Below are 12,420 nucleotides of genomic sequence, written 5' to 3'. Positions count from 1 at the left end.
AGTCACAGCCAAGAAGATCTAAAGATAGGAGGGTGGGTTTAGCCTTTAGTTGTGAGAGTGGAGCAAAACACACCCATGGATAGATAATGTGGCTATCCTGGTATTATTTAAAGCTGCTAATCATCTAAACATCTACTGGCAGAGAAGCAGAGCCCTGTTTACTGAAGTCAAGCCTGTTGGCAAAAGACTTGCTTTTCTAAGTTACCTTTAAGAGATCACTGTGGGCTGTGAACTAAAAGTAGTTCAAGACAGCTGTCCTCCTATTCATCCAGAATCAGTGAGCCACAGATTGAAATTCATGGGAGTGCCTCTGTGAAAACAGAAAGATGTAAATTAAAGGTGTGCAATATAGCATGGTGTAATACTGAATGGGAAAGGAGTGGTTACAGTCACTGGTTTAGTGTCTGTGAAAAGCAGACAGCAGCGAACTCCAATCCCCTGCATAGTAATACTAACACAGTATTGCTACAGCTCTTTCCCCACTCCTGCAGTCTGGAGGGCTGTGGCAACCTTGGAAACCAAAAGCAGCAAATTCCCTCTTCAGAGTTTTGCAGTCTGCAGGTGGAGGGAAGGAAGCTGGGAAGCTTTACAAAGGAGGCAGAGGATTCACAGCAGAGCTTTAGTTTTCTTGCTGTTAAGAGCTGATTCTCTCCAGTCACCACTTTGTATTTCTTCTCTGGATCCTACCGGTAATCATCAGTTTGCCCGAATCTTTATCACCCTCCATGGATTATAGTTTACTACTTACCATCTTCAGTCTTTCCTTCTCTATCTTCTTGGAGTAGAGAGAAAACTTGCCTGAATTCAAGTAAATACAGCATTGGGGGGCAAGGAGAAGGAAGATTAAGTCTCCGGCAATGCAACATCCTATAGACATCAGCAAGTCTTCAAAGTAGCATCTGGCAGGCTTAAGGATGGGTTTTATCCATTTTTCTGACACATACTGGGTTGTAACCTGTCCTTGTTGATGTGTCATTACAAGTGGACTGTAAATCTGTGGTACATAAGAAAGGTAAGGGCTTCAGAGGGAATTTTACATTACAGAGCATCTCTGATTTCCACAGTGTTCCCTGTTTAAAGAGACCTTCCAATTGTCCCAAACAACCCTTTTTTAGAAGACTGCTAAGTTACAAGATTGCTGCACAGGCTGTATCCCGATGTGTACTGCTGTCTGTGCCCTCTAAAAATCTTATCTCTGGTAAAATGTCTTCTGCTCCCTCTGCTGTTACAGCCTTTGCTCTCAAGTGGATCATCTCAGCCAGGCAGCTGCTGACTTTGGTTTTTCCTTCCCTTCTTCTGAAATTTGCTTGGCTATTCTTCTGGATAGTACACTTATTTTGAATAAGAGACCATGCACAGATAGGGCAGCCCTGGGGTTTCCAGGCTGGTCCAGCCCAGCCCTCTGTCATCTCTTTCTGTACTGCCTCAGACAGCACTTCCTTTGCAGTGGGCATCATCCTTGCTTTGCCTGTCAGCAGCCACAGCTGGGTCAGAAAAGCCACAGCTGGGTCAGAGAAGCCAAAGCTGTTCCCAGGCCTAGGACTTAAGTTTAGGCACTGCTTTTCAGACATAATGAGCTCTTCATCAAAAGCTTAATGAACCTGATCACCATTAGCCCGGATTTCAGTGGTGTCTCGGCTCCTCCTCAGCACTGTTACCCGTGCACAGAGCCCTCAGAGCTCCCACTGCCTGCATGAAGCAGAGCTCTGCTATTTGTACTGGGAGAGGCCGGGGGGCTGCTCAGCTCACTCTGCCTCAGCTGAACCAGGCCTGCATTTGGCCATTTGGTTCAAAAGTGATTTGTTGACAGCAAAGGAGATTCAAGTTCAGCTCCAGCCTCTGGAGAAGCTGTTGCTACAGTGCTTTCAGGCTACTTTTTGTCCTTGTGCCTCCCGTTTCTTCCTGTCGTATTTAGGTCTTGCTACCATCTCTCCCTTCCTACTCAGCCTCCTGCCACATGCCAACCCTTTCTCCCCACCTGCACCTCACAGTCTCTCCCACTTGCCGTTGCCCTCTTGTTCCTTTACAAGCCACCGTTCCCTGGCTCCAGACCATCCCTGCTGCCAGCTCTTCCACCATCACTTTCCTTGCAAGCCTCTCAACTCCTCTGCATCTGCTCAGACTGCTGTTTCCTCCTCCTTCTCCTCCCTCAGGCACTGGCAGGGGGATCACTGAGACCACAGGATAGATCATCTCCTATGCTTCCTTCCAGCTCCTAGTTTTCCTGAGGAAAAACAACTACAGAGAGAGGCCTGCTTCAAGCCTTGCTAATGGATGGTACAGTCAATTCAGCTTGCACAGGTTTTCCTGGGCTTTTGTAATTTGTATCCTGGAGCCTTTTTCAGGGTCGTAAGTTGGCTAAATATGGATTAATTTTTATAGGGTTGGAGAAGAGTGTATCTGTAGCTATGGCTCATCACCATGTTTGCGTCTCAAACACGAGGGGCTAGATTGAGCAACAAGCTGGCTGCAGGGCTATTTCAAACAGGAGATGATCACCAGAAAAGGGTCTTCAGACAGACAGCATGCCTTTTAAGGAATTTTGCTTAAACAAAGTAAGATATTTGGCAGTGACCATCACCTCCATCCTGATGTTTTGGGAAGAGGTTTATAAGGAAGGCTTGACCGTAGTACGTCCAATCCGTACTATGTGAGGATGCATGTTGTCTTTTCGTTCTCCTTCAGTGTGTTTCTTGATGTAGATATGTTTCTGATAAATGAGTTATAACTTATTCTTGGGATGGTTGGACTCCTTAAGCAGTCAGGTTTTCCTAATTTCTCTTAAGTTTGCACTTTTTTTTCAAGTCCTGACTTTTTTCTCTTCCCCAGTGAGGAGATAATAGAAATACAGTAAAGTTTTTGAAATAAAAGGAGAAATACAGTAATTACAAGGAACTGATCTTGTAGACTCAACAAAAACATTTTGGCAGTAGAAAAACACGAGAAAAATAAAGGGTTCTTTGGTTTGTGTTAATTTCCTCAATGAAAACCAGGCTGGTTTTGGGTAGCAGTAATAGGTATAAATGCAGCCACAGTGCTGGTGATGGTACATCAGTTCAGGGTCCCCAGGGCTGTGTAAGATGGTTCCAGAAACTAGTATCAAAATGAAGATCTCTGCATGGATATTCCACACTTAGCCTGTGATACAGAGGTGACATTAGAAGGCTGGTACCTGCTGAGAGCAGGACCATGGCACGTTGCAGTCTTGTGATCCAGGAGCTGCTGTGTTATCTGGGTTTACCAAAGCTTAGGGGCTGTTCTTCCTGTGATATGTGAGCTGTGACAGTCTGATGACAGTCCTGCACCCTCCTGCCCTCCTGGTTATTCCTTTCTGCTTTGTCCCAGGAAAAGGAAGCCTTGGCTCAGAGCTAGATGTTATCTGCAGTTCTGCCTTGTATTTCCTCTGAAGTTGAGTGCACTGTCTGTCATTCTTTCTGTACAATCTGTATTTGGACACGAGACAGTTGCAAGATATACAGCTCTCAGCAGGTGTAACATGGTAGTTTGCCCTTACCACTAAGAGGCACTCGGTAGCCCTCCCTAAGGCTGGTGGAGCACACAGCTTGTTGATGTTGGTGAGACATTTGCCCTGATAGAATTCTTTGACTTTTGGGTTCAGTTAGGAAGTCTTAACTGATGTGCATGTTTCCCCCGTTAGCTCATACAGCTCATGTGACTTGTTTCATTCATGTGACCTCTTATTACGTATCCATCATTCCATTTTTCTTTCCTATTAGAGTGAAATTGGACACAGCCCTCCTCCTGCCTACACCCCTATGTCAGGAGTAAGTATTTCACATTCAGCCTTCATCCTTTAGGTTTTCCTTCTTCCTTCACTATGTATTTTGTGTTTCAAACCCCTTTTTCCTACGTAAATGGCTCAAGAGCCAATAGTGAATGAAGTGTGTGTGTAAGCAGTCAGATAGTCAAGATCTCTACTCTCAGCCTGGATTCATGTGCAAGCTCTGTGAACCCACACCCAGAATTCTGCCAGCTGCCGACTTTTCTTGCAGAAGCTTTTAGGTAACAGGCTTGGATGAATTTGTACATTTTTCCTTCCTATTTATAGGTCATGATGTTGAAAATCCCTTGCATGCCCTTGCTGACAAGCAAAATGGTAGATAGAGTCAAACCACTGAGTTGTGGTGTCAGTACAAATGCAGTTCAGCAGCTCAAACACTACTTGATGGAATGATGTAGTGTTTGGGTGACAGTGTCATCATTGCTGCAGGACACCCTGAAAGTAGGCCCCCCTGAAATAAACAGAGTTCAGAGATGATGAACCTCTATCCCCAGTCCCCTTTGAAGAAGGAGGTTTCCCTAACATGAGGTTTAAAGGGTTTGTTGAGAAACCAGGGGAGATTGACAGAGTGGTAGAAGAGGAGATACTGTGTTTGTCTCTTTCAGCTGTGTATATCCAACCTCCACATGTCTAGGTAAGAGACAAGTTTTCCAGTCCCATTTCCAGCCCTGAGCAGTCAGCTTGCTTCCCTTCTCCCCCCTCTGCACTGATGGTGCCTCCCTGGGCAGTCAGATACTTTGCTGGTGTACAACAGTGCTTGTGCCGCTGCTGATCTTGCAGCACTGGACAAGCAGTAGGCTGCAGGATGGGCAAGGCTTCACCTGCCTGATGAAATATATCATTGAGCAAGTGTGGCAGGAAAGACACAAGAGCCACAGAGATGACTTGCTGTTGAGTCTTCTCTCCCTTCAGAGCCTCCTTTCTCATGCTGCCTTTTCTTTTCCAACAGAACCAGTTTGTGTATCGTGATGGTGGCTATGCTGGAGAAGTGCCGATGCCCTACAGAGCTCCTGGCTGCATAATACCAGAAGCCCCAGTTGCTCAAGGGGCTACAGCGGAGATCTTTGAAGATACTTGCTGTAACGGCACACTACGAAAGCAAGTGGCAACCCTGGCAAAAGAGGACAGCAGCACCCAGAGGTACAGCGCTGATCCCACAGTCTTCATACCTGAGCAGGTTGTCCGGGGAGAGCTGGATGAGGATGGGTACATGACACCGATGCGAGACAAGCCTAAAACAGGTAAAAAAATGCTCCTGCTCTAAACTGACTGCATTCCCTCTTTTTCTGCATCAGCAGATTTTCACCAAAAATGGCTTTATTAACCAGCAAGCTTGAAACATTCTGACTAGGTTAATACATCTTTGCATGGGGACTTGTTTTTCTTTGCTTGATTTTCAACTTTGAAAAGCTCAAATGTGCCAAGTTTTGTAATTCCCCCTTTTAGTTTTCATTCTGGGAAATAACAAGAGAGAGAAATGAAAAAAAAACAAACCACCAAACAACCCCTTTTTACCCAAGCCCAAAAGTTCAGTTATTTCCAAGAAAAGGATCTATTTTTGGCCAGCTGTAGTCACCACTTTGCTTTGTTTATTGATCGTCTTTATCTTCATGGCATTGTGCTTGGTAAATGTCATGTTGAACGTACCACCACAGAACTGATACAGTTGGCGTTTTATACCCTGGAGAAGTTTAGGTTTGAAAGAGCAAGATGTGCTTCAGAGAGACCATCCGTGTAAGGTGAAGTTTGTTTAGACCTGTGCCAGCTCAGTGCTACACTTCCTCAGTTCGCCATCATTTGTTTCTTCCTTTTTCAACAGTGACAGCAGTCATTTAGATGTAAAGGGATGTGTCACTAGTAATTTGCTTCCAAACCTTTGCATTAGCTTTAAAGAAATTAATTAATGCAGATGTAAATGCCAAGTAACTACTGTGTTTGCTAAGAATTTGGGAGCCACTTACTGCTTGTGTTGCACAAGGGAAACAGAGGGAGCCCTGGGGCTCGACTCACAGCAGTAGCAATAGTAGAAGTGCATTCATGGTCCTACACTTCAGCAGTCACCCTTGCAATAAGAGATTTGATGATGTGATGTGAACCCATACGTGTTCACAAACAGGTTCACCCTGGAGATCCTGAGAGTTCTGCAGGAGCTTAACACTTCAGAGGTGCTACGTCAGCTCTTGAGATGTGGTAGTGAAAAAGGAGAAAGCACCTCCTCCCTGTCTCACTGGGCACAGACCCAGGGATGTCATGGTGTGGCCATGCTGTGTGCTGTCTGTCAGCTGGGGGATTCAAATCAAAGCACTGCTTGGCTGTCATCACTGTATCTGTGCTCCTGGTACAAGTGTGTGTGCCTGTCCACCAAGTTTTAGCTGTGTTCAGAGATACTCACCAAGTCTTGAACTTTTGCATTCAGTAGTACTGGCCCCAGCCTGGGTACAAGCAGAGCTGAATGAGGACCATAGCCACCTTCTTACAACAGGCAGGGTCCTCTTTCCTCTGTGTGGAGGTGTCTCCAGAGCCCATGACCAGAGCCATGCCACTGGAAATGGAGCCCTTCTGTTGACATCCCTGTGTGCCACAGGCAGGCTGAGAGATCATTCCTCACTAGTGGCAGTGGCTTGGGGACCCTGTTTTGTGAGGAACCTCTGGGCTGTGAGATGAAAGGCAGAGTTAATACTGGAAGTGGGTTTGATCTGATGAGTTCCAGCCTTCAGTCAACTGCATGATTTTCGTATCTTCCTGCACCCCACCACTCTTGTCCCCATCTCACCTCCAGGCCAGTCCCTTTGCAGCCCACTTACTTTGTCAGTGACTTCCCTCCTGCCCACCTGATTGGCTTTCTGTTCTGCAGCCAGACCTCATTACACACAGTGCAAGGCAGGACATGACGCACAACAAATCCATTGCTCCATGGCTCTGCTTTCTGTGGGGGACCATCGCAGAGACCTTACTAAATGTGCATTTTTAACCTAGCACAGCCAGTCTCTTCATGTTTCTCTTCCCTTCCCACCTCCTGTCCAGCTTTCTGTGCACGCTCTATATGCAATAAAACCTGCTGCAGTTCAGCTACACTTCTTTTTTGTGGTGTTAATTCACAGAAACGGATTTGAAGTAACTGCAGCCTGCTCCAACTCCTGGTTTGAAGCTGATGTAAGGGTCTCTTGTACCCTTTCCAGGGCTCATTTGAATCATTTTTGTCATAATGCTTTGAGGCCCTTTGTTCTTCAGGGATGGGAGGTTTTTAATAAGGTAAATTGTTCTGTTCGAAATGAAACTGGCTTAGAAGTTAGCCCTTGGGGATGGCTTTTGTGCAGAGAGGCTTAACTAAGATTTCTAGAGAGCTTTCTGGATGGGAAGACTGCAGAGCAGAGGGTTTGACTGATAATGCCCAAGGTTGCAGAGAGGGTCAGCAGCAGAGGCAGAAGCTGCTCATCATGTTTGGCTCTGTAGATCATACATCGAGGGGAAGTCCAGGATCAAGCAAGACACGTGGGCTATGGCTCAGTGAGATGTGTAGCTTGATCTGCCAGTATGTGTAATGAGTCACTTCATCAGTGAGAGCTTTCAGTTTAGCCCATATGGTCTGTTTAGGTTGCAAATTCTTCACTTTTAGCAAGTGTGTGTTCAACATAGTCAGCACATGGAGTTCTAGGAATGGCTGGGTGGAGGATGCACAAGTCCAAGCACCACCTGATAGTAACATAGACATGATACTTGCTATGTGGATGGGTTACTCCCTCTTGTTGCTGATTTACTTTTTATCTTTCCGTAGAATACCTAAACCCGGTGGAAGAGAACCCATTTGTTTCCCGGCGAAAGAACGGAGATCTCCAAGCTGTGGACAACCCGGAATATCACAATGCTCTGAACGGGCAGCCCAAGGCAGAGGATGAGTACGTGAACGAGCCATTGTACCTCAACACGTTTGCCAACACCTTGGAAAAAGCTGAGTACCTGAAGAACAATTTGCCAGAGAAAGCCAAGAAGGCCTTTGACAACCCAGACTACTGGAACCACAGCCTGCCGCCACGAAGCACCCTCCAGCACCCGGACTACCTGCAAGAGTACAGCACAAAGTACTTTTACAAACAGAACGGCCGGATCCGGCCCATTGTGGCAGAGAATCCTGAATACCTCTCCGAGTTCTCCCTGAAGCCTGGCACTGTGCTGCCCCCACCACCCTACAGACACCGGAACACAGTGGTGTAGTGACCGCCGTCTTACACAAGTGGAAAGGCAACCCCTTCTAGCTGCCTCACTCTTTCTCTCTCTCCCCTTTCTCCCTCCTTCTCTCCCTTTCTTTCTCCCATGAGCTTCCTTTTCTTGCCAGTTCACTCATTTTTGATATTTCTAAGTGAAAGGATGTCTCGCAGTTGTTTGCAGATTGGGTTGGGAACCTGGAAAGAAGGAAGGAAAGAGACTGAAAGAAGGCACGTACAACCTGGCATTTCTCACTTTCTGCAGATCCGGAGGCTCGGATGGTCGGAGAAGCCAGACAGTACCAGTAAAGGCCAGTGGCAGTGTCGCCTGCTGTCAAGTTAGTTCTCAGTGATTCAACCCACACGCTGCAGGGAAAGCCACAGAGAGGCTGTTTGTTCCAGCAGGATCTAGTGAGAGTCTGTACAGCATTCCTGGAAATCTCGATGCAGTTTCCATCAGGGGGGAAAATGGACAATTTTTATATCAGGTGTGATAGCATAGTAATTGAGATTGAGAATCCAGTTTCTTTCGCTAACACTTTCTAGCCCAGCAACTGAAAAAGGCTAACCTGGCTTTTCATAACCATTCAGACCTTCACCGTGGCTTTCCAAGAAATGATGATGGGACTCTAATACATGGCTAAACCCTTTTTCTGAGCCACACCATGATTTTGTGCCAATTTCTAACCACAGAGACTCCCACTTAGAACTGGGACGTGACACGACCATTTTTGTACATGTGCCAACATGACAAACACAAAACCCTTTCAGAAGGGAGTAACAAAACCACTCCTTCAACATGTCCTTTTTGAAGCTAAAAGGCCAAGAAACCAAGATTTGTATGCAAAACGCTTTGCTTTCCTGTTTTATACCTGCTGAGTATAAATACATACTAAAACCTAAACAATTCCTTCCCTCTTTTTCTTCTCCATGATCATGAAGGGAGTTGGGGATGCTGTCAGGCAACACTGAGGACAAGACAGAGAACTGGACAGTTTGATCTGGGTCATGAAGTCTGCTGGTGTTCTGTGGGGCGGTGGTGGGAAGGGTCCTTTAAACTGGAAAACAGACACTGGACTGGAGAAAACTCACATAGCAGTTCACTGGAAAGTTAGTTTGCACTTTGCTCTGATTTTATTTGAACTGTTTTCTGGATTTTGAATGAAGCAATATGGAAGTGACCAGCAAAATACAAAATACTCATTTTAAATTGATGAATTCTATGTAAAGGATGACTGTGGAAATGCCAAAATGAAGCAAATCAAGTCTTTGGAACAATGTCGACCAGTTCTGAGAGGCCATTGCATTGACTGCTTCAGAGAATACAGTGACAGAGCAGCTAGCTCTAACTGCTGCCACGGGAAGGACAGCAGAGCAAGCTCTGAAAGGGACTGGAGGAGACAAATGTCTTGCTCTGGCTTGCAGCACAGTACGGAATACTTTTTTTTTCCTAACAGGAGGATTACTCTGGCACAGAAGATGGTGCACACGAGGTGTGAGGATTCAAACCGTGCATGACTCGCAGCGCTTTCCATCAAAAATGTAAATAAGTATGAGTCAGTCTCCTTGCACTTAGTTCTGCTTTCATCAACCTCACTTTTTAGGTAGATATCCCCCACCCCTGGCCTGCTTCTCTTTGGAAATAACTTTCAGCCAGAGTTCTGGACGTTTTTAGCAACCTGAGGCAGATGGAGCTGGGAAGGGAGGCGTAAGGGCCAGAGACACTGATGGCTTGCTCCTGACACGCCAAGACCCATGTGTGTAAGAGCATTCGTGTACCTAGCTCCTACCCAAAATCTTAAGGAACTATTAAGTACCTTTGGAGACCTGCCTATGCCTTTATCCATCAAGGCTTTTAAAGGGAAAGAAACAGTACCTGATGGATGCCAATCTTCGGTGGTACAACAGTATTTCAGTTTATGCGCTTCAGTACTGTTAAAGTCAAGATCTTTGGGGTGACCTAACCTGGCAACAAAACCAGCAACAACCCGTGGTACGGAAACAGCATCAAGTGCCCCCAGTTCCTACCATCTCAGCGGCTCGCCACCTTGAATTGTAGGGAAGCAGAGGAAGGAGTAAGAAACAAGCAGTAGTTAACCCAAAGCTTGGTGGCTGAGGGTCGGTTTGACAAAGGTATGAAGAGATTTCAAACCTTGGTTGGTTGGTGTGATTGTAGATGGGAAACAAATTGTGTTTGATCACTAGGTCAAGGTTGGTCCAGCCAACAGCCCGTTTCTGCATCAAGTGTGTTCAGGCCAGCTTGAACCAGCCATGGGGTGGATGTTAAACCTGTAACCCCAGTGCATAGCTGAAGAGTCTGAAAACAGCAAGAATAAGTGCAGAACTTTGAATCTATTCGAGGGAGGTGTTGGGCCAGGTGGTACCAAGGTGGTTCACAGTAGCAGAACAAAATGACCACCAGATCACCGAAGTGGGATAGATGGTTACAAAGCCATCACCCATCTGAGAGGCCTTGCCTCTTCCTGGTGTCTCCATAACTCCTCATGGTCTTGCAGGAGACAGAGGCAGGCATTGGGCAGGGGTAGGGGTGCAGGGGGAGGTCCTGCAGACACCACTCCAGGGGAGGTTTGCCTGCAGTAGTGCTCACAGGGTGTCACCTGAAACATGGGCAAAGGTCTGACAGGTTGGGTTGTAGTTGCCATGCTGCTGGGAGACAAAGACCAGCACAGAAGCAGCTGGGGTAGGTGGAGAAAGGGGTTGATTTGTCCCTGAACAAGTCTGGTAGCGGAGTAACTCCTAATGGAGAAAAAGTGAAATAAACTCCTGGCACAGCTGATGTGTTTGAGTTCGAAAGGGTGCAGAAGGATGAACACCTCCAGCCCTGGGTGGAATGGGGCCAGGAGGTAGCTGCTAACAGAAGGTGAGGCCCGTTTGTTCCTCTGGTGTTGGAAACGAGCCTGTCATATGATCAAAATGTAAATAACAGGGGGGGTTAACCATTGAACACTTTATTTCTCACAAAACTTGAATTATTTATTCATTTTAATCATTGACTGTGGGCGTGGCATATTCAGTAGCATGGAAGTGGAGAGGTTGCTTGAAGGCCGGAACGGCAGCTCCCTTACTGTTTGGCTCGGCCCTGCATCCAGGCTGAGCTGCGTCTTTTAATACCAACCAGTGGCAGGTTTGGGGGTAAGCAGGGATTTCCACACACCCAGTGCATTCTGTCAGCACAGAGCAGTAGGGGCGAGCATCAGCAGTAGTATTCTGTCTGGGTATCATTAATACTCTAGTTCTGCAGTGGTATCTGTACACAGCACTGTCAGTTCTGATGGATCTTATAATGCTGTCTCCTATCTATAAAGGTTTTCCTTTCCCTTACCATAGCCTGCATGATGGAAGAGCAGTGACTAACTTCTCAAGAGCAGATGCCTGAGTGTGTACCAGCCATTGTCCAAGGCACAAAGCAACGTGCTGAATGAGAGAGCAACAGCTTAGGTTTTCCTAATCTTTCTCATGATATTTATCTGAGTTGCTATTGTCTACCTGAGGGTGATTTCAAACAGACATGGATGCTGGGTCTGATTGACTTTGCTGGAACATAATTGACTGAAACCAACTCCTTTTAAGCTTCTTCCTTCAGCTCTTTTCAGTTTTTCCTGCAGAATAGCCAGGAGGGATTCTTCTGTAGCCATTCACTCAGATGTAGCAGAGTATTTACAGTTTGCTTTCGAACAGGTCATCTCTCACAGGTAGCAAGCAATGGGAAGAAATCCAAGTGAGTAGGAGCCACTGTGTTTCAGGTATCTCAAGTTCAGCCCTGAAATCCTTTTCTATGTAGAAAGAAAGGTTACGTTAACCCTGGTTGTACCATTTTAGTAGAAAATGCATTTCTTGACTGCAGGAATTGTATGTAATGACGCCATTCCCATCATTTCCTGGATTAACGGGGGAAGACCTTTCCCTTATTGTCCCATAGCCAGTGAGCCCAGCGGCTGCATGCGAAGGGCAGTGGGTGCTGGGGCAGGGCAGCCAATCTGGCACTGGTTTCCACTAAGGATTTGAGGGGCAGTATTTGCCCCACCCTCAACCACCACTAATACCAGTTTAGATGCCAAGAAAATGGCAACTCTGGCAGACCATCTTGATCCTGATTCTCTGGATCCCTTGTTTCCACAGCTACAGATAGAGCTGGGCAGGGTGGTGTAAGGTATTAGCTGCGAGGTAAGTCTGCTTGGGTTGGGGGGTGTGGAAATGGACTTACATGGGAAACTAGGATATGGAAGTGAAGATCTTTCTGTGCCTGCTGGGGTGTCTGCATCGGTGTCCTGTGGCATGGTGGCAGCCAAGGGAATGAAAGGATTGTGTTAGGCTCCTTTATACTGCCTGGTTGATGAGGAAACCTTGGCACAGGCCAGAATTAGGCTGTTTGTTGGTCATGTAATTCTCCAGGGT

General features: G+C 46.4%; 1 protein-coding gene across 7 annotated transcripts in view; it reads left to right on the top strand.

Annotated features, from left to right (window-relative positions):
* ERBB4 (erb-b2 receptor tyrosine kinase 4) overlaps window positions 1-9,216 on the top strand; it is a 605,788-nt gene extending 596,572 nt beyond the window's left edge. For 4 of the 7 annotated variants that reach the window (XM_061459573.1, XM_061459561.1, XM_061459538.1 and 1 more), the window contains 3 exons: window positions 3,738-3,785; window positions 4,752-5,043; window positions 7,578-9,216. In XM_061459573.1, coding sequence (XP_061315557.1) covers window positions 3,738-3,785; window positions 4,752-5,043; window positions 7,578-8,014 — 777 coding nt within the window. In that variant the 3' untranslated portion in view covers window positions 8,015-9,216. The remainder of the gene's footprint in view (window positions 1-3,737; window positions 3,786-4,751; window positions 5,044-7,577) is intronic. The other 3 variants (XM_061459553.1, XM_061459567.1, XM_061459577.1) reach the window with 1 other exon arrangement.
* Window positions 9,217-12,420: the final 3,204 nt, after the last annotated feature.

The sequence above is a fragment of the Pezoporus flaviventris genome, unplaced genomic scaffold (assembly GCF_033815535.1).
Source record: "Pezoporus flaviventris isolate CSIRO_AGI_PZ_B2104156 unplaced genomic scaffold, CSIRO_AGI_Pfla_v1 ptg000001l, whole genome shotgun sequence".
In the NCBI taxonomy this organism is placed as follows: Eukaryota; Metazoa; Chordata; class Aves; order Psittaciformes; family Psittacidae; genus Pezoporus; species Pezoporus flaviventris.
The sequence above is the reverse complement of the archived record's forward strand: the minus strand, read 5'-3'. Positions and strand labels throughout refer to the sequence as shown.